Source organism: Schistocerca gregaria, chromosome 4 (assembly GCF_023897955.1).
Source record: "Schistocerca gregaria isolate iqSchGreg1 chromosome 4, iqSchGreg1.2, whole genome shotgun sequence".
NCBI lineage: Eukaryota > Metazoa > Arthropoda > Insecta > Orthoptera > Acrididae > Schistocerca > Schistocerca gregaria.
This window is the reverse complement of record NC_064923.1, coordinates 402,336,033-402,355,655: the sequence shown is the minus strand read 5'-3', so window position 1 is coordinate 402,355,655 and position 19,623 is coordinate 402,336,033. Positions and strand designations below refer to the sequence as shown.

The 19,623-nt window shown below is 45.8% G+C and overlaps 1 protein-coding gene across 1 annotated transcript in view; it reads right to left on the bottom strand.

Annotated features, from left to right (window-relative positions):
- Nucleotides 1–19,623, bottom strand: part of LOC126267142 (uncharacterized) — an 80,301-nt gene that overhangs the window by 39,863 nt on the left and 20,815 nt on the right. Inside the window, exons 3-4 of the mRNA XM_049972070.1 lie at nt 7,235–7,407; nt 2,192–2,269 (exon numbers count right to left, since the gene is read on the bottom strand). Of these exons, the coding sequence (XP_049828027.1) occupies nt 2,192–2,269; nt 7,235–7,407 (251 nt within the window). The remainder of the gene's footprint in view (nt 1–2,191; nt 2,270–7,234; nt 7,408–19,623) is intronic.

Sequence of the window (19,623 nt, the reverse complement as noted above, 5' to 3'; positions counted from 1 at the left end):
GTAATCTGAAAAAATCAGCAGTCCAAACGAAACTTTTTTTACCCTTGGGTAACAGAAGAAATATTGAATTTAATTGATGAAAGGAGAAATATTAAAAATGCATAAATGTTGCAGGCAAAAAGGAATACAAACGTCTCAAAAATGAGATCGACAGGAAGTGCAAAACTGCTAAGCAGCCTAGAGGACAAATGTAAGGATGGAGGGGCTTTTCTCACTAGGGGTAAGATAGATACTGCCTACAGGAAAATTAAAGAGGCCTTTGGAGAAAGGAGAACCACTTGCATGAATATCAAGAGCTCTGATGGAAATCCAGTTCTAAACGAAGAAGGGAAAGCAGAAAGGTGGATGGAGTATACAGATGGTCTATACAAGATCGATGTACTTGAGGACAACATTATGGAAATGGAAGAGGATATAGAAGAAGATGAAATGGGAGATACGATACTGCGTGAAGAGTTTGACAGAGCACTGAAAGACCTGATTCGAAACAAGGCCCCGGGAGTAGACAACATTCCACTGGAACTACTGACGGCCTTGGGAGAGCCAGTCCTGACAAAACTCTACCATGTGGTGAGCAAGATGTATGAGACAGGCGAAATACCCTCAGACTTCAAGAAGAATATAATAATACCAATCCGAAAGAAAGCAGGTGTTGACAGATGTGAAAATTACCGAACTATCAGTTTAATACCCCTAAGACTTATCTTAGAAGGAAGATTAAGGAATGGCAAACCTACGTTTCTAGCATTTGTAGTCTTAGAGAAAGCTTTTGACAATGTTGATTGGAATACTCTCTTTCAAATTCTGAAGGTGTCAGGGGTAAAATACAGGGAGCGAAAGGCTATTTACAATTCGTACAGAAAGCAGATGGCAGTTACAAGAGTCGAGGGAAGCAGTGGTTGGGAAGGAAATGAGACAGGGTTGTAGCCTATCGCCGATGTTATTCAATCTGTATAATGAGCAAGCAGTAAAGGAAACAAAAGAAAAATTTGGAGTAGGAATTAAAATCCATGGAGAAAAAATAAAAACTTTGAGTTTCACCGATGACATTGTAATTCTGTCAGAGACAGCAAAGGACTTGGAAGAGCAGTTGAAGGGAATGGACAGTGTCTTGAATGTAGGGTATAAGATGAACAATAACAAAAGCAAAACAAGGATAATTGAATGTAGTCGACTTAAGTTGAGTGAAGCTGAGGGAATTAGATTAAGAAATGATATACTTAAAGTAGTAAACGAGTTTTGCTATTTGGGGAGCAAAATAACTGATGATGCTCGAAGTAGAGAGGATATAATATGCAGACTGGCAATGGCAAGGAAAGCGTTTCTGAAGAAGAAAAATTTGTTAACATCGTGTATAGATTTAAACGTCAGGAAGTCTTTTCTGAAGGTATTTGTATGGAGTGTAGCCATGTATGGAAGTGAAACGTGGACGATAAATAGTTTAGAGAAGATGAGAATAGAAGGCTTCGAAATGTGGTGCTACAGAAGAATGCTGAAGATTAGATGGATAGATCACATAACTAATGAGTAGGTACTGAATAGAACTGGGGAGAAGAGGAGTTTGTGGCACAACTTGACTATAAGAAGGGATCGGTTGGTAGGACATGTCCTGAGGCATCAAGGGATCACCAATGTAGTATTGGAGGGCAGAGTGGAGGGTAAAAATCATAGAGGGAGACCAAGAGATGAATACGCTAAGCAGATTCAGAAGGATGTAGGCTGCAGTACGTATTGTGAGATGAAGAAGCTTGCACAGGATAGAGTAGCATGGAGAGCTGCATCAAACCAGTCTCAGGACTGAAGGCCACAACAACAACAACAACAAGAGGTGGAGTCCCTCCACGTACACTCGGGTATGATGGCCGGCACAAAAGATCTAATGCCATCTCTGCATAAGGGTTAGTTTCGCTAAAGTGAGGTCTCCCAGGATGTGGGTACCGCGATGTTCGCATACGTCTGGTTAAGGTTAACTACTAATGCGCGCTCATTTGGAGATAGATTCGTTCGATAATTGAACGAAGGGTAGCGGTTTGTAGGGCAGAGGAAAGAAAGTGCCAAGACAAGAGCCAAGGGAAAAAGACCTCTGCGATAGTTGGGTCAGGCTGTAAGAGCAGTAACGGGTTTCTTGCTGCCTGCGACAGGACATGCAAGGGTGGGCTCTGTTAGTAGTGGGTATCATGCAGGTCGATACCTTTGACGTCGCGCGGTGCTGTTACTCGCCGGCTGCCGATGGGTGCCAGTTTTGATTTCTTGGTCAGCGTCAGCATACCTGTAACAGAGAGGTTCATCATCGTTTTGTGTCCGATAGGCCATACATCAGATTCACAGTGAAGGCGGTTTGTTTGTGTGTCAGTGGGCGAGCTCGACGGTTTCGCTGCTGTAGCCTGTCAGTCGGCTTTAGTAGCAGTTGGCACATCCAGCCAACGTTCCTGATATACAGGGGCTTGCCGATGTTGTCGCTTGTAGGTGTATGTTAGCTTGCCATAGGTGGTTACGCCCCAGCTAGTAGAGTCTTTGGCCGGTTATGCTTCCACCTATGGCTGTGATCATAGTTTCCCAGAGTAAGGGTGAAAGGACTGTTCGAGGGTCTCGAGTTCCTGTATAGTCGTGTGGCGTGTTTTCTTGAATACTTAATTGATGGTTTCAAGGCGGTATTCTTTGTGAAGATCCACGGGCGTGTGTAGCGCTGAGCGTTGCTAATGATGCGTAGCACTTTGTTCTGTATGATCTGCGGTCGGCGCAGGCGTGTAGGAGCTGCGTTTCTCCAGATGGGAGCTGCGCACGTCATCAGAGGTCTCATCAGCCTCATGTACATGGACCTCGGCAGCCTATTCGGTGTACTTTCCCTGTTGAGCATTGGGTAGAGTTGTTTGAGCCACACGCGCGATCTGTTGGCAATGTGTTCTATGTGGGCCCCACATGTAAGTTTCCGGTCCAGCCAGACACCGAGATATCTGACTTTCTCTCGGAAACGTATGGAGCCAGTATGTAGTGTTACCTGTCCACAGTGTTGGTGTTTGCGCAGTAGCTTCGGTCTGCGTGTGAACAGAACTGCTTCGCACTTCTCGACAGTCACTTTAATACGACATCGTTCCAACCAAGTGTCGGCAGTTCTGAGTACCGTCTGTATTCGTGAATTTATGTTTGTCGGTTTCCAATCTTGCGCATGGATAGCTGTGTCATCCGCGTAGACGCCTGACGTCGTGTTTTGTGTTACTGGAAAATCATTAATGTACGGCTTGAACAAGGTCGGCTCCAGAATGCTTTCCTAGGGTACTCCAGCTTGGATACTGTGTTGTGTCGATTGTTTTCCCTGCACGTCGGTGTTAAAACATCTGTTCGTGAGATATGAGTATATGAGACGTGTGATTCCGTCGGGGAAACCAGCATCGCTTAGTTTGCGCATAAGGCCATTGCTCCGTTCTTAGGATGTCATTGGCGATGCAGAGCCTAGTGATGCGTTCAAGTGTTACCTTTTCAACAATCTTGCTTAGCGAGCACAGCAGACTGACGGGCATCGCAGATATGCTCAATAATGTTCATGTCTGAGGAGTTTTGTGGCCAGCGGAAGTGTTTAGACTCAGAAGAGTGTTCCTGCAGCCACTCAGTAGCAATACTCGACATGTGGGGAGTCACATTGTCCTGCTGGAGTTGCCCGACTCCGTCGAAATGCTGAATGGACATGAATGGATGCAGGTGATCAGACAGGATGCTTACGTGCGTGTCACCTGTCAGAGTCGTATCAGGACTTATCAGGGGTCCCATATCACGCCAACTGCACACGCCCCACAGCGTAACAGCGCCTCCAAAAACTTGAACAGTCCCCTGATGACATGCAGCGTCCATGGATTCACGGGGTTGTCTCCAAACCTGCAGACGTCCATCCGCTCGATACAATTTGAAACGGGACTGGTCCTACCAAGCAACATGTTTCCAGTTATTAACAGTCCAAAGTCGGTGTTAATGAGCCCAGGCGAGAGTCGAGCAGTCAGGGTACACGAGTGGGCCTTCGGCTGCGAAAGCTCATATCGATGATCTTTCGCTGAATCGTTCGCAAGCTGACATTTGTTAATAGCCCAGCACTGAAATCTGCAGCACCTTGCGGAAGGGTTTCACTTACTTAGCAGTAACTGATCTAGCGACTGCGCGGGGCACTTCTTGTCTTATACAGGCGTTGCCGAACGCAGCGCCGCATTCTGCCTGTTTAATATTTTTGTATTTGAACACGCATGCCTCTACCACTTTCTTTGGCGCATCAGTGTATATTGGCATTTCAAAGGTTCTCAGACATGTCACGTAAACGTTTATGATATGCTTGTTACGGGACCACGCAGTGTTCTTTATCGTGGGCCACAGTGTCTCTCGGCTTACTGCTTACAGCTCGGAGCCTCTGCACTGTGTGTGTGCCAGCAGGTCCCGATAACCTTGTAGACAGGCAACTCAGGCAGCAGATGGACTCAAAGCTCCAGAAATTTCGGTGTTACCATACATCACCTTTCTGCGTTTTCACTGTTACCAGAACGACAATGGGAGAAAGTCTTAGAATGCCATGTGTCGGAGCTTGGCACAGAAGTTTTGTGTACGTCCAGCGTAGACTGCATAACATCGCGTAGTAATTGTGAATTCCAGACTTGCTTCACACCTAAGTGCCAAGTGTGCTGAGAACATTCACGTCTTCCAAGTCAACGGCCGTGTTCACAGGGGCGTGTGGACGCGTTCCTGACCTGACGTCCATTTAGGCGTCCTATCGCACCTCGACCGAGCCGCTAAGTCATCCGATTTTAATCTCGTAGATAACGTCCGGTCTAGAGGGTCTATACAAGGGTGATGTAGTTCAGGGCAATATTATGGAAATGTAACAGGAGGTAAGTGAAGATGAAATGGGAGATATGATACTGAGTGAAGAGTTTGACAGAGCACTGAAAGACGTAAGTTTAAACAAGGCCCTGGAAGTACACAACATTCCATTAGAGCTACTGATAGCCTTGGGAGAGCCAGCCCTGACAAAACTGTACCATCTGGTGAGCAAGATGTATGAGACAGGCGAAATACCCTCAGACTTCAAGAAGAATATAATAATTCCAATCCCAAAGAAAGCAGGTGCTGACAGATTTGAAAATTACCGAACTATCAGTTTAATAAGTCACAGATGCAAAATACTAACGCGAATTCTTTACAGACCAATGAAAAAACTGGTAGATGCGGACCTCGGGGATGATCTGTTTGGATTCCGTAAATACTGACCTTACGACTTCTCTTAGAAGAAAGATTAAGAAAAGGCAAACCTACGTTTCTAGCATTTGTAGACTTGGAGAAAGCTTTTGACAATGTTGACTGGAATACTCTCTTTCAAATTTTGAAGGTGGCAGCTGCCCACCTTTACTGAAAGTTTTAAAAATATACTGCGTGAAGAGTTTGACAGAGCACTGAAAGACCTAAGACAAAACAAGGCCCCGGTAGTAGACAACATTCCATTCGAACTAATGACAGCCTTGGGAGAACCAGTCCTGACAAAACTCTACCATCTGCTGAGCAAGATGTATGAGACAGGCGAAATACCCTCAGACTTCAAGAAGAATATAATAATTCCAATCCCAAAGACAGCAGGTGTTGACAGCTGTGAAAATTACCGAACAATCAGTTTAATAAGTCACGACTGCAAAACACTAACACGAATTCTTTACAGACGAATGGAAAAACTGGTAGAAGCCGACCTCGGGGAAAATCAATTTGGATTCTGTAGAATGAGGCGATACTGACCTTACGATTTATCTTATAAGATAGCTTAAGAAAAAGCAAACCTATGTTTCTAGCGTTTATAGACTTAGAGAAGGCTTTTGGCACTGTTGACTGGAATAAACTCTTTCAAATTCAAATACAGGGAGCGAAAAGCTACTCACAATTTGTACAGAAACCAGATGGCAGTTATAAGAAACCAGGGGAATGAAAGGGAAGTAGTGGTTGGGAAGGGAGTGAGACAGGGTTGTAGCCTATCCGCGATGTTGCTCAATCTGTATTTTGAGCAAGCAGCAAAGGAAGCAAAAGAAAAGTTCGGAGTAGGTATTAAAATCCATGGAGAGGAAATAAAAACTTTGAGGTTCGCAGATGACATTGTAATTCTGTCAGAGACATCAAAGGACCTGAACATCAACAAAAGGTAAACGACGGTATTAGATTAGGAAATGAGACCCTTAAAATAGTAAATGAGTTTTGCTATTTGAGGAGCAAAATAACTGATGATGGTCGGAATAGAGAGGATATAAAATGTAGACTGGCAATGGCAAGGAAAGCGTTTCTGAAGAAGAGAAATTTGTTAACATCGAGTATTGATTTAAGTGTCAGGAAGTCTTTTCTGAAGGTTTTTGTATGGAGTGTACCCATGTATGTAAGTGAAACATGGACGATAAATAATTTAGACAAGAGAATGGAAGCTTTCGAAATGTGGTGCTGCAGAAGGAGATTAGAGGGCTAGATTACGTAACTAATGAGGAGGTACTGAATAGAATTGCGGAGAAGAGGAATTTGTGGCACAAATTGTTTAGAAGAAGGGATCGCTTGGTAGGACATGTTCTGAGGCATCGAGGGATCACGAATGTAGTATTGGAGGGTAGTGTGGAGGGTAAAAATCGTAGAGGGAGACCAAGACATGAATACAGTAAGCAGATTCAGAAGGCTGTAGGTTGCAGTAGATACTTGCACAGGATAGAGTAGCATGGAGAACTGCATCAGGCCAGTCTCTGGAATGAAGACCAGAACAACAGCTAACGTCCAGGCCGGTATGTGAAACGTGCGAGTCGACATCGCCGCAATCTGGCAGCTCAGTGGGATCTGCCGAGTGGCTTCGGTTGGACGTACCCTGTCTGGAGAGACTTCTGGACTCCGACTCCAGACTCAGACCACTGCCAGGGCCAGCAGACGTGTACTGTACTGCGGCTTCAGCGCCAGGACTGTTTTTATCTTAGATCAATCGAAATCCGTCCCCGGTGTTCGTGTTGATAATTCTGAGTGACAGCTTGGGTGCTATCTTATTTTCTTTTTTCTTCCCAAGTGGGTATTATTTAATTCTGAGTTTGTTGTTATCTACGTACACTGATCAGGAAGGAGTTGTCAGTTCCTGCATTGCCTCCTCATCTACTTGTTCACTGCCTTGAACGAAATTTTTCTTGGTAGCATACCTTAACGAGAATATTAAAGCTTCAGTCAACAATAACACACATACAAATAAGTTACTCACCAGGTTGCTTGGAAGACAGCTCGGGCAAGTTGACTGGATGTCGGAGATAACACATATCCCTGGCAGTCGTCGCCCCTGTGATGCGCTGAACGGCCTCCAGTGACTCCCAGATGACAGGATCCCACAGAGTGTACGTTTCCAGCGTCGTCAGGTTCCATTCCGTGTCGCTCGACCTAACAAAATGACACGGAGTCACACGATTTGGCAAATTATGTCCCGGAACTGGACTGCATTTTCTAGGGCAGCACTGTGGAAGCTAAAGTCAACTAGCCCCATCCTCAGTTTTTACGTTTTCCTTTGATGGATGTGCCAACAAGGAGACGGCACGACCGTGGGGTCGGGGATTTGTCCGCAATTTAGTGTGGTGAAAGAGGACCTCTAATACCTCACGTGGTTAAAATATTAGGACGCACTACTCGGAAAATCCCGAGAAAAATCGATCCAAAGTTTCTTAGGTGCCGTATGAGTATAAAATGTTATTCCATTGCCGAGACACCGTTTGGCCTACATGGTTAGCGTTCGGACCTTTATGCCAGAGGTCTCGGGTTGGCCTCTTCCCACACATTTTTTTTTCTGTTACTTGCAAAATTGCAGCGCATTGTTACAGGAGAGCCGGCCGCGGTGGTCTCGCGGTTCTAGGCGCGCAGTCCGGAACGGTGCGACTGCTACGGTCGCAGGTTCGAATCCTGCCTCGGGCATGGATGTGTGTGATGTCCTTAGGTTAGTTAGGTTTAAGTAGTTCTAAGTTCTAGGGGACTAATGACCACAGCAGTTGAGTCCCATAGTGCTCAGAGCCATTTGAACCATTTTTGTTACAGGAGAATCGTGAAATTAATTCCCGGGAAGATTGTATAAAAATTCATTCTATAATTCACCATCAATTATCGTCACCAATATTCCGTGACATGATCAATATTCCTGGTTTGCCTCAAAATTATCAGAAAGTCAAAACATTTTCGTAAATGTTAATGGGGCATGTTTTTGTACAGATTTATTGCAAACGCCCTGTGATTGTAAAAAATCCGCTTTCATATGTTGCGCAAGATGTCGCAAAAACTATTGCTTTGTTTGTTTTTACCACAATTACCACTGCGGTTCTTGTTTATTATTATTATATGTGTAAAAATTGAATGTTTCCCAATCGACTTTGTTATTCTGATTAAAAAACCAATGTTTCTCCTCATATACTTTAGGATGAAAAATGGAAAACCAACCGCCATGAATTGTGTTGTTGGACAAAAAGAAAATAATTTTGTTCAATAATGTAACTAATTTGTTAAAGATAATGTAGATTTGGGAAACTTTCTGAATAGTTGGTGGAATAACAAAAGAAAATGAAACAGAAGAAATAAAAGTGCCAGTGTAGGAATCGAACCCGAGACCTCTAGCGTAAGAGTCTGAGCCCTAAACTTTTTTTTTTTTGTTTGTTTGTTACAGAGGGCAGCTAACTCTCTGACCAAACACGCCGAGCTACCGTGCCGGCATAAACATCTAGGCCAGACGGCGCCTCGGCAATGCGCTAACATTTTACACTCATACGGCACCTAAGAAACTTTGGATCGATTTTTCCAGCGATTTTCCGGGTAGTGCGTCCTAATATTTTAACCATGTGAGGTGTTAGGGGTCCTCCTTCACCACTCAAAATTTCGGACAAATCCCCAACCCAACGGTCGTGCCGTCTCCTTGTAAGTCTTCCAAGTAGAATCAATATATCAGACTCCCTCATTCCGCAATAAATTTGAGTGCCAATGTGAGTCTGCCGACGCATTCGGTTGAAACACAACAAAGCCTGCGCACACATTCGTCCACAATTGTCAGAACAAGGGTAGGATCTCGCACAGGAGGGTCACTAATACCGCATGGCTTCACAGGACACAGGGACGCATCCGCACCGTGTGGTGACAGGTTAACTTAAAAGTTAACCAACCAGAGCGCGTCACAAGCTGTCTCTTCAGTATAAGGGGAACAACGCACTGGCCCACCGAATGCCGCGGTGTGTGGACCAGGTCAGTGGGTTGTTCTACGCGTAGCGTGCCAGCCCGTAACTCACTCAGTCGCTTCGCTCAGAATAAGCGGACGGGTGCAATGTGTTTATTCAGACTGCTGGAAACAATAAATGGAAGTGTCTGCAGAGGGTGCTGTGGCTATTTGGCTATATTACACCAGAATTCCAGGCTCTTGCTTCGACGAATTACTTTCGGAACATTCTTTAGTAACAGGAGCGACAGCAAAAGTGCGAACATATACAGGGTGTTACAAAAAGGAAACATTCCTTACACACAAATAAAGAAAAGATGTTATGTGGACAAGTGTCCAGAAACGCTTAATTTCCATGTTAGAGCTCATTTTAGTTTCGTCTGTATGTACTGTACTTCCTCGATTCACCGCCAGTTGGCCCAATTGAAGGAATGTAATGTTGGCTTCGGTGCTTGTGTTGACATGCGACTCATTACTTTACAGTACTAGCATCAAGCACATCAGTACGTAGCACCAACAGGTTAGTGTTCATCACGAACGTGGTTTTGCTATCAGTGCAATGTTTACAAATGCGGACTTGCAGATGCCCATTTCATGTATGGATTACTACGGGGCAATAGCCGTGGCGCGGTACGTTTGTATCGAGACAGATTTCCAGAACGAGGGTTTCCCGACAAGAAGACGTTCGAAGCAATTGGTCGGCGTCTTAGGGAGCACGGAATATTCCAGCCTATGACTCGTGACTGGGGAAGACCTAGAACGACGAGGACACCTGCAATGGACGAGGCAATTCTTCGTGCGGTTGACGATAACCCTAATGTCGGCTGTACAAGGTAACGTTGACCACGTCACTGTATGGAGAGTGCTACGGGAGAACCAGTTGTTTCCGTTCCATGTACAGCGTGTGCAGGCACTATCAGCAGCTGATTGGCCTCCACGGGTACACTTCTGTGAATGGTTCATCCAACAATGTGTCAATCCTCATTTCAGTGCAAATGTTCCCTTTACGGATGAGGCTTCATTCCAACGTGATCAAATTGTAAATTTTCACAATCAACATGTGTGCGCTGACGAGAATCCGCACGCAATTGTGCAATCACGTCATCAACACAGATTTTCTGTGAACGTTTGGGCAGGCATTGTTGGAGATGTCTTGATTGGGCCCCATGTTCTTTCACCTACGGTCAATGGAGCACGTTATCATGATTTCATGCCGGATACTCTACCTGTGCTGCTAGAGCATGTGCCTATACAAGTACGACACAACATGTGGTTCATGCACGATGGAGCTCCTGCTCATTTCAGTCGAAGTGTTCGTACGCTTCTCAACAACAGATTCCGTGACCGAAGGATCGGTAGAGGCGGACCAATTCCGTGGCCTCCACGCTCTCCTGACCTCAACCCTCTTTACTTTCATTTATGGGGGCATTTGAAAGCTCTTGTCTACTCAACCCCGGTACCAAATATACTCTTCGTGCTCGTATTGTGGACGGCTGTGATACAATACGCCTTTCTCCAGGGCTGCATCAGCGCATCAGGGATTCCATGCGACGGAGGGTGGATGCATGTATCCTCGCTAACGGAGGACATTTTGAACATTTCCTGTAAGAAAGTGTTTGAAGTCACGCTGGTAAGTTCTGTTGCTGTGTGTTTCCATTCCATGATTAATGTGATTTGAAGAGAAGTAATAAAATGAGCTCTAACATGGAAAGTAAGCGTTTCCGGACTCATGTCCACAAAACATATTTTCTTTCTTTGTGTGTGAGGAATGTTTCCTGAAAGTTTGGCCGTACCTTTTTGTAACACCCTCTATAACCCTGAACGAAAGCTAGTTGTAACGATCAGGTACGCTTGTTCGTATCCTGTTTAAATAATTTAATATTCAGCCTTCAATTGGTTGTCCTTCGCGTTCAACACCGCAAATCACGAGGCGCACAGGACGACTCCCGCCAAATTAGTCTTGACGACAGTAGGTCAGAATAGGGAAAGGTAAACTCCTGGAAATGGAAAACAGAACACATTGACACCGGTGTGTCAGACCCACCATACTTGCTCCGGACACTGCGAGAGGGCTGTACAAGCAATGATCACACGCACGGCACAGCGGACATACCAGGAACCGCGGTGTTGGCCGTCGAATGGCGCTAGCTGCGCAGCATTTGTGCACCCCCGCCGTCAGTGTCAGCCAGTTTGCCGTGGCATACGGAGCTCCATCGCAGTCTTTAACACTGGTAGCATGCCGCGACAGCGTGGACGTGAACCGTATGTGCAGTTGACGGACTTTGAGCGAGGGCGTATAGTGGGCATGCGGGAGGCCGGGTGGACGTACCGCCGAATTGCTCAACACGTGGGGAGTGAGGTCTCCACAGTACATCGATGTTGTCGCCAGTGGTCGGCGGAAGGTGCACGTGCCCGTCGACCTGGGACCTGACCGCAGCGATGCACGGATGCACGCCACGACCGTAGGATCCTACGCAGTGCCGTAGGGGACCGCACCGCCACTTCCCAGCAAATTAGGGACACTGTTGCTCCTGGGGTATCGGCGAGGACCATTCGCAACCGTCTCCATGAAGCTGGGCTACGGTCCCGCACACCGTTAGGCCGTCTTCCGCTCACGCCCCAACATCGTGCAGCCCGCCTCCAGTGGTGTCGCGACAGGCGTGAATGGAGGGACGAATGGAGACGTGTCGTCTTCAGCGATGAGAGTCGCTTCTGCCTTGGTGCCAATGATGGTCGTATGCGTGTTTGGCGCCGTGCAGGTGAGCGCCACAATCAGGACTGCATACGACCGAGGAACACAGGGCCAACACCCGGCATCATGGTGTGGGGAGCGATCTCCTACACTGGCCGTATACCTCTGGTGATCGTCGAGGGGACACTGAATAGTGCACGGTACATCCAAACCGTCATCGAACCCATCGTTCTACCATTCCTAGACCGGCAAGGGAACTTGCTGTTCCAACAGGACAATACACGTCCGCTTGTATCCCGTGCCACCCAACGTGCTCTAGAAGGTGTAAGTCAACTACCCTGGCCAGCAAGATCTCCGGATCTGTCCCCCATTGAGCATGTTTGGGACTGGATGAAGCGTCGTCTCACGCGGTCTGCACGTCCAGCACGAACGCTGGTCCAACTGAGGCGCCAGGTGGAAATGTCATGGCAAGCCGTTCTACAGGACTACATCCAGCATCTCTACGATCGTCTCCATGGGAGAATAGCAGCCTGCATTGCTGCGAAAGGTGGATATACACTGTACTAGTGCCGACATTGTGCATGCTCTGCAGCCTGTGTCTATGTGCCTGTGGTTCTGTCAGTGTGATCATGTGATGTATCTGACCCCAGGAATGTGTCAATAAAGTTTCCCCTTCCTGGGACAATGAATTCAGGGTGTTCTTATTTCAATTTCCAGGAGTGTATAATAAAGCCAGGTGGGTGGATGGATTGGAAGTAGGGGATAGAGTATTTTTCGAAAAACTTCCACAGGCAAGCTCAGGGCAGCGAGGGATTGCAGAGAAGTTGTTGCCGAGATTTGTGGGAACGTACCTGGGTTTGAAGAAACTGTCACCGGTGAACTTCCTACTGAAGAATGTAAAACCAGGACACATCTAACAAGGAGACGGGGTCGGGGATTTGTCAGAAATTTTGTGTGGTGAAATAGGACCCCTAACACCTCACGTGGTTAAAATATTAAGACGCACTACCCGGAAAATGCCGGGAAAATCAGTCCAAAGTTTCTTAGGTGCTTATGAGTAGAAAATGTTAATTCATTGCCAAGCCGCCGTCTGGCTTAGAGGGGTAGCGCTCGGACTCATGCGCCGGAGGTCTCGGGATCGACTCCTCCTCCTATGGCACTTTTTTTTCTTTGGCCAATAACATATCATCGCGAGAGATTTCTTCGGAAGATGTCGATGCAATTAAATTATTTTCCGTCAACAGCTTTTCATAATACACCACTGCGTCCTTCAATCGTAATTTTGATAGATCACTATGAATGGATTCTTCAGGAATTTCTTCTCCTATTCCAGATCAGCCAATAACTTCTTCAGTCAACATGTTTAACCTCGGATCGGAATAACACGTTGAAATTTGAAACAGGCACGTCTGTTCACGACGAAATCGAAAAACAAACAGCCGTTTAGTTCTCAAGGCTCGCGCACAGTCCTTTGCGCGGATGACCGTTATAATCCCAAGGGTACCCTTACAAAGCCCCTTTAAACCTTGAAACCCATAAAACGAAATAGAACAACAAGCACGAATATTTTCAGCGAATGAAAAATTATACGTTCTTGAGCTAAAACAATGTGTTAAAAATAATGTAGGTTTGAGAAACGTTTTTAATAATTTGTGGAGTAACAAAAGAAAATGAAACAGAAGTGCCAGAGGAGGAATCGAACCCAAGACCTCTGGCGTAAGAGGCAGAGCCCCAACCATCTACGCCAGACAGCAGCTGAGCAGTAGTCTAACATGTTACATTGATAACACACCTAAGAAACTTTGGATCGATTTTTCTCGGGATTCTCCGCGTAATTGGTCGTAATATTTTACCCACGTGAGGTGTTAGGGGTCCTCTTTCACCACACAAAATATCGGACGAATCCCCGACCCCAAGGTCATGCCGTCTCCTTGTCAGCCAGATTAAGGCAGCCGGGGTAGGTGACACACACAAGGGATCCAGTCACGAGAATGAAAATTGCTCCCACCCAGTTCCGCATTAAAGGGGGGAGGCAACTTATCAGGATACTTTCTCTGCCCAAGTTACGTGTTTTGCGGTGTGCTGGTTGTCCAGCGCCCTCTGCTTAGCACGGCCTCCGCTCGCTTGACTTAGCAAACTCAGTCGGCGGCAGTGAGAGAGGGAAGGCGGCGCGCGGAGCAGCCCGAGTAGTCAGTCAGTGGGCGGCCGGTGTCCTGCGGGGACGCCGTGTCGACAGTCCGGCTCCTGGGCCTGGCGGCGAGCGGATCTGCGCTGCGGAGGCAGGCGCCGCTCCACACAGGCTCCGAGGTGTGGGCTTCATCTGTTACTCTGCGCAACGAATCAATCTGAGATGTACCCTTTTCCCTGTGGCTCCTGTAAGATGCAATTTCCACCCCCACGCTACTACAGAAGTCAGACAGACGCTCCTAACGTTCTAAAGAGAAATGCCTGAAAAACTTTCAGCAATAAATATCTTCTGGAGTCGTCCGCTGTAAGGAAATGACACAAAAATTCACAATATTTCTTACGTAACTAGTGGGATACTTGGGTACTGGAGTAGTGCTAGTTAGCGTAAGAAAAACATGAAACTAACGAAAGTGATTATTTGTTTTGCAAAAATTCTGAGAAATCACAATGGCACTTTTAGTTATGAATTGAACAAGTTATATCCTGGTTCTTTTCAGAATGTGAAGTTACCTCTCAAGGGTAGGATTCGCTAATGAAATTTCTATACAAAGTTTAAGGTGGTTGTTGATTGGGCAGAATCGCTAATAGGCACGCCTACTCAACTTGAATAATTATCCTTTAGAATGTTGCTAGGTACGGTCGAGGCTGTCGCGTGTGAAATGCAGTGAAGTGTACTGTTGTGGAGGAAATATGGGGCTCGCAATAACTGTAGCGCACAATACCGTAAGCTGCGATGACTGCTGTCTGCGCCGCTCGCTGCTGACTAATAAGATAAATCTCGTTCTATCTGGATTGACCTTCGCCAATCAAACTCTTCCTATGCCTTGTAGAGATGGGCAAAACTGTTCTTTTCAGAGATCAGAACAGAACTGTTCACTCCCTGAAATGAACTAGCTCTTTTTCATGACTCATTCACAATAGAAAATAAATGGAAGGCACTTGCCCTTTAAACTTGGTTCATTCCAGTACTATACCTGTATTTTGATCTTATTTTATCCTATTTTGAAGTAACACAGATAATGAGTAAGAATTTTCCATTGTTTATTGAAACTACCACGATATGACAAAGTTTTTGACTATTGATTTATTTTGCACTATCGTGGTTTTTTGGGTGATCGTAAAATGTTGTAACTTGAGATTTACATTAACAATATATTTGGCTATAATGTATTAAAATTTCATTAACCTCGTACGAATACATCACAAGCCATATATTTTTAAAGTGAACGTTTCCTTCCAAAGATGCCTAAAATCGTAAAATCCGTACCAGAATAAGAAAAAATATAAATTTGACTGTAAGACTAAAGTGCTGCATATAGCCTTACGCAGAATAAAACAAGGAAAATATTGGTGTATCACATTTTGCGATAAGTTTATCGGTTCGCTCATAATTAAAGCATAAATTCGAGTGTGCGACTGAAACGATCGCTAAAGCTAAAGCTGCGCCAGACACTGCACGCGGCAGAGGAAGCACAGAGACTTTTGGCATGGCATATGTGAAACACAAAATCCAATGGGGCACTGCGCAATGCAGGCAGCCAAGGTAGAAGCAGGGCAGAGGCCGGTGCTGGCAGTGTTGTGTGGCGGTGCTGGCAGTGTTGTGTGGCGTGCAGTGTGCTCTGACCAGCAGAGGCCCCGCTGATCCCCACTGATATGCTCCTGCCCCGTCTCTCTCTCTCTCTCTCTCTCTCTCTCTCTCTCTCTGCTGTGCGGAACGTTTGGAGCTACCGTTGTTTTTTTCTGAATCACTGATTGTTCACTCCTTTGAAAGATTCAACTCTATGAATCTGTTCAGGAGCGGATCCCCCATCTCTAATGCCTTGATCAAGTCAAGGATTCCTATTTGCCCCTAGTCTAACTATTGGCGTGGTACACCGGTCAGATAACCGGTCCAGCACGATGCCACTCAAAAGTCGCACGCAGGCGTTTTAACTATAACCCTGTCCATTCACACTGCACAATAAGTGTGTTGGACAACACAGTGAACAACGCTTAACCGCAAGGACTCAATATAGAGTAGCACTTCGATTCGCTCTCGACACAGGTGCTCTCCCAGTGAAGTACTGAGGAGAGACTTGTTCCTCGCTCCAAGAGCGACGACAGAACGGCACCTCTCCACCCCAGACGTGAAGGGGTATATCTTTCGGTCTCTTCCATTATTCCTTCAGCTCAAGGCGTCAGAAATATCGTCTGTCAATCAGCATTGCTCTTCTAAAACGGAAGAAGACCTTTCATTTAAGGCGACCAATCCAGAAACCTGTAGCATTGGCGTTTGGCGTTTGCTGTCCCCCTGTGAAAGTCTCTGAAACTGCGTGCTATGTGTTAAGAATGCATAGGCTGGCCGCTCCCATACAATGTAGCGGAATTTGCTTTTAAGCCGAACAAGGGGTTGTTCCCCCCTTTCACTCGGGCCCACGCTGTCCGTTACATGAGCGTTCACCGGCCGACAAAGGCTGGGTCATCCTCTGAAGGGACCAGCGTCCCGTTCTGTGGTTTCTTTCCCAAACTAAAAGCTTCTGTGACCGTTGTGTCTGGAATGTATGTGTGTACACCAGCCTCGAGTATTTCAACCACGGTGCGCTTACTTGTTAATTGCATATCGTTTACATGAATTCATACAACAATGACTTTATCTTATCGTGTTTGGGTTCGAATGAAGCGTCTTGATGTGCGGAATATGATTGTGAGGGTGGAATATGTAAGCAATGAAGGTCAGGAGGCCACGACGTCTTACAAGGCTCTGTTTAACACCTTAAAAAATACCATCAGGTTTCATATAACTAAATACAAGGATCAGTAATCCACACATTTTCATTGTAGCTTAATACTAATTGCCTACATTATTACGAATGTTAGACAGTTCATAATGGTCAACTCTTGCGAATGATGTGATGTGTGTGATGAAGTTTCTGGAGACTTCACGTTTGGCACATTTTCATATGTGTTTGTACAGCTTGTGCATGGCTGGACGGTACTAATTAAATTGCTGTTCCGTGGATGGATCCGGGGTGACAGGTTGAGTAGACAAGAAGCATCCATGATGGCTTTCATAATAATTTTGGTTACTGCCTCCAGACTGCCAGGTGCTTTCTTTAAATGGTTGAGCAAAAACAAAGTAACGGTCGGGATCATCATCATTTTTTGCCGGAATTTCTTTCATTACCCATACAAGCTATAGTTCACTGTTCTCAGTTCCTGTGTCATTACCCTTTGTCTTCTTCAAGCTCAAGGGCTTTAATATCCAAGTCTCAATTTGGTTCTTCAGTACGCTCAATCTTGGGCTTGCTGCGTTATTTCATCTGAATTCAGACTGTCATACAAGAAACAGAAGCTGCTCGAAGTAGAGATAAGTGAATTTTCGTGTAGCACCTGAGTAGCTTTTCCAACTATAGACTTTCCGATACTCTTTCACAAGTCCATATGTCAGATTTTTCCATTTCTTTTGCAACATCAGACCTACAAAGATACTTATGTAGTGTTTTAACTATCTGACTTCTGGATGCTCTTTCGCTGGTATTCACCGTGGCTCTCGGATGAGAACAGCTGCAGTCAGTGAAACTGTGCAACGAGTTTGCAGAGCAATGTGGCCGAGCGGTTCTGGGCGCTACAGTCTGGAACAGCGCGACCGCTACGGTCGCAGGTTCGAATCCTGCCTCGGGCATGGATGTGTGTGATGTCCTTAGGTTAGTTAGGTTTAAGTAGTTCTAAGTTCTAGGGGACTGACAACCACAGCAGTTAAGTCCCATAGTGCTCAGAGCCATTTGAACTATTTTTTGCAGAGCGATGCCTTCCGCAAGCGACGGCAGAGGTTTCAAACTTTCGTCATATTGTTGGAGCTACAGATGCAAAACATACCTGTGTATAAAATCACGCAGCATAGTATCATTTTATTACACTTACAGAAATATTTTCATTAGTTTTGATGGCACTGCGTGACAGCAACTATAAATTACATATACTGCCGTTGAGGCATATGGAAAATGTAGCGATTTGTCGATTTTGAAAGATTCGTTCTTGTACACACACTTGACACATGGGAATTTAGCAGTATATAATGTAGAGGAAATAAAATGTATTGAAGGCAAAATTCCATATTTCAATATTGGTGCTGAAGCATTCAGCCTACCTGATCGTGTTTAGCTGCTACACCACGAAGATGACGTGCTGCAGACGCGAAATTTAACCGACAGGAAGAAGATGCTGTGATATGCAAATGATTAGCTTTTCAGAGCATTCACACAAGGTTGGCGCTGGTGGCGACACCTACAACGTGCTGATATGAGGAAAGTTTCGAACCGATTTCTCATACACGAACAGCAGTTGACTGGCGTTGCCTGGTGAAACGTTGTTGTGATGCCTCGTGTAAGGAAGAGAAATGCGTACTATCACGTTTCCGACTTTGATAAAGGTCGGATTATAGCCTATCGCGATTGCAGTTTATCGTATCGAGATCCGATGACTGTTAGCGGAATATGGAATCGGTGGGTTCAGGAGGGCAATACGGAATGCCGTGCTGGATCCCAACGGCCTCGCATCACTAGCAGTCGAGATGACAGGCATCTTATCCGCATGGCTGTAACGGATCGTGCAGCCACGTCTCGATCCCTTAGTCAACAGATGGGGACGTTTGCAAGACAACAACCATCTGCACGAACAGTTCGACGACGTTTGCAGCAGCACGGACTATCAGCTCGGAGACCATGGCTGTGGCTACCCTTGACGCTGCATCACAGACAGGAGCGCCTGCAGTAGTGTACTCAACGACGAACCTGGGTGCACAAATAGCAAAACGTCATTTTTTCAGATGAACCTAGGTTCTGTTTACAGCATCATGATGGTCGCATCCGTGTTTGTCGAATCGCGGTGAACGCACATTGGAAGCGTGACGGTATGGGGTGTCATTGGTTACACGTCTCGGTCACCTCTTGGTCGCATTGACGGCACTTTGAACAGTGGACGTTACATTTTAGTTGTGTTACGACCCGTGGCTCTACCCTTCATCCCATCCATGCGAAACCCTACATTTCAGCAGGATAATGCACGACCACATGTTCAGGTCATGTTCGGGCCTTTCTGGATACAGAAAATGTTTGACTGCTGCCCTGGCCAGCACATTCTCCAGATCTCTCACCAATTGAAAACGTCTGGTCAATGGTGACCGAGCAATTGGCTCCTCACAATCCACCAGTCACTACTCTTGATGAACTGTGGTATCGTGTTGTAGCTGCATGCACAGCTGCACCTGTACACGCCATCCGATTTCTGTTTGACTCAATGCCCAGGGGTATCATGGCCGTTATTATGGCGAGAGGTGGTTGTTCTGGGTATTGATTTCTCAGGATCTATGCACCCAAGTTGCGTGAAAATGTAATCATATGTCAGTACTAGTATAATATATTTGTCCAGTGAATACCCGTTTATCATCTGCATTTCTTCTTGGTGCATCAATTTTAATGGCCGGTAGTGTATGAACAATTTCCAATAAGTCCACAGCAATGTGAACGTCTAGGGTATAAAGAAAACTAGAGGCATT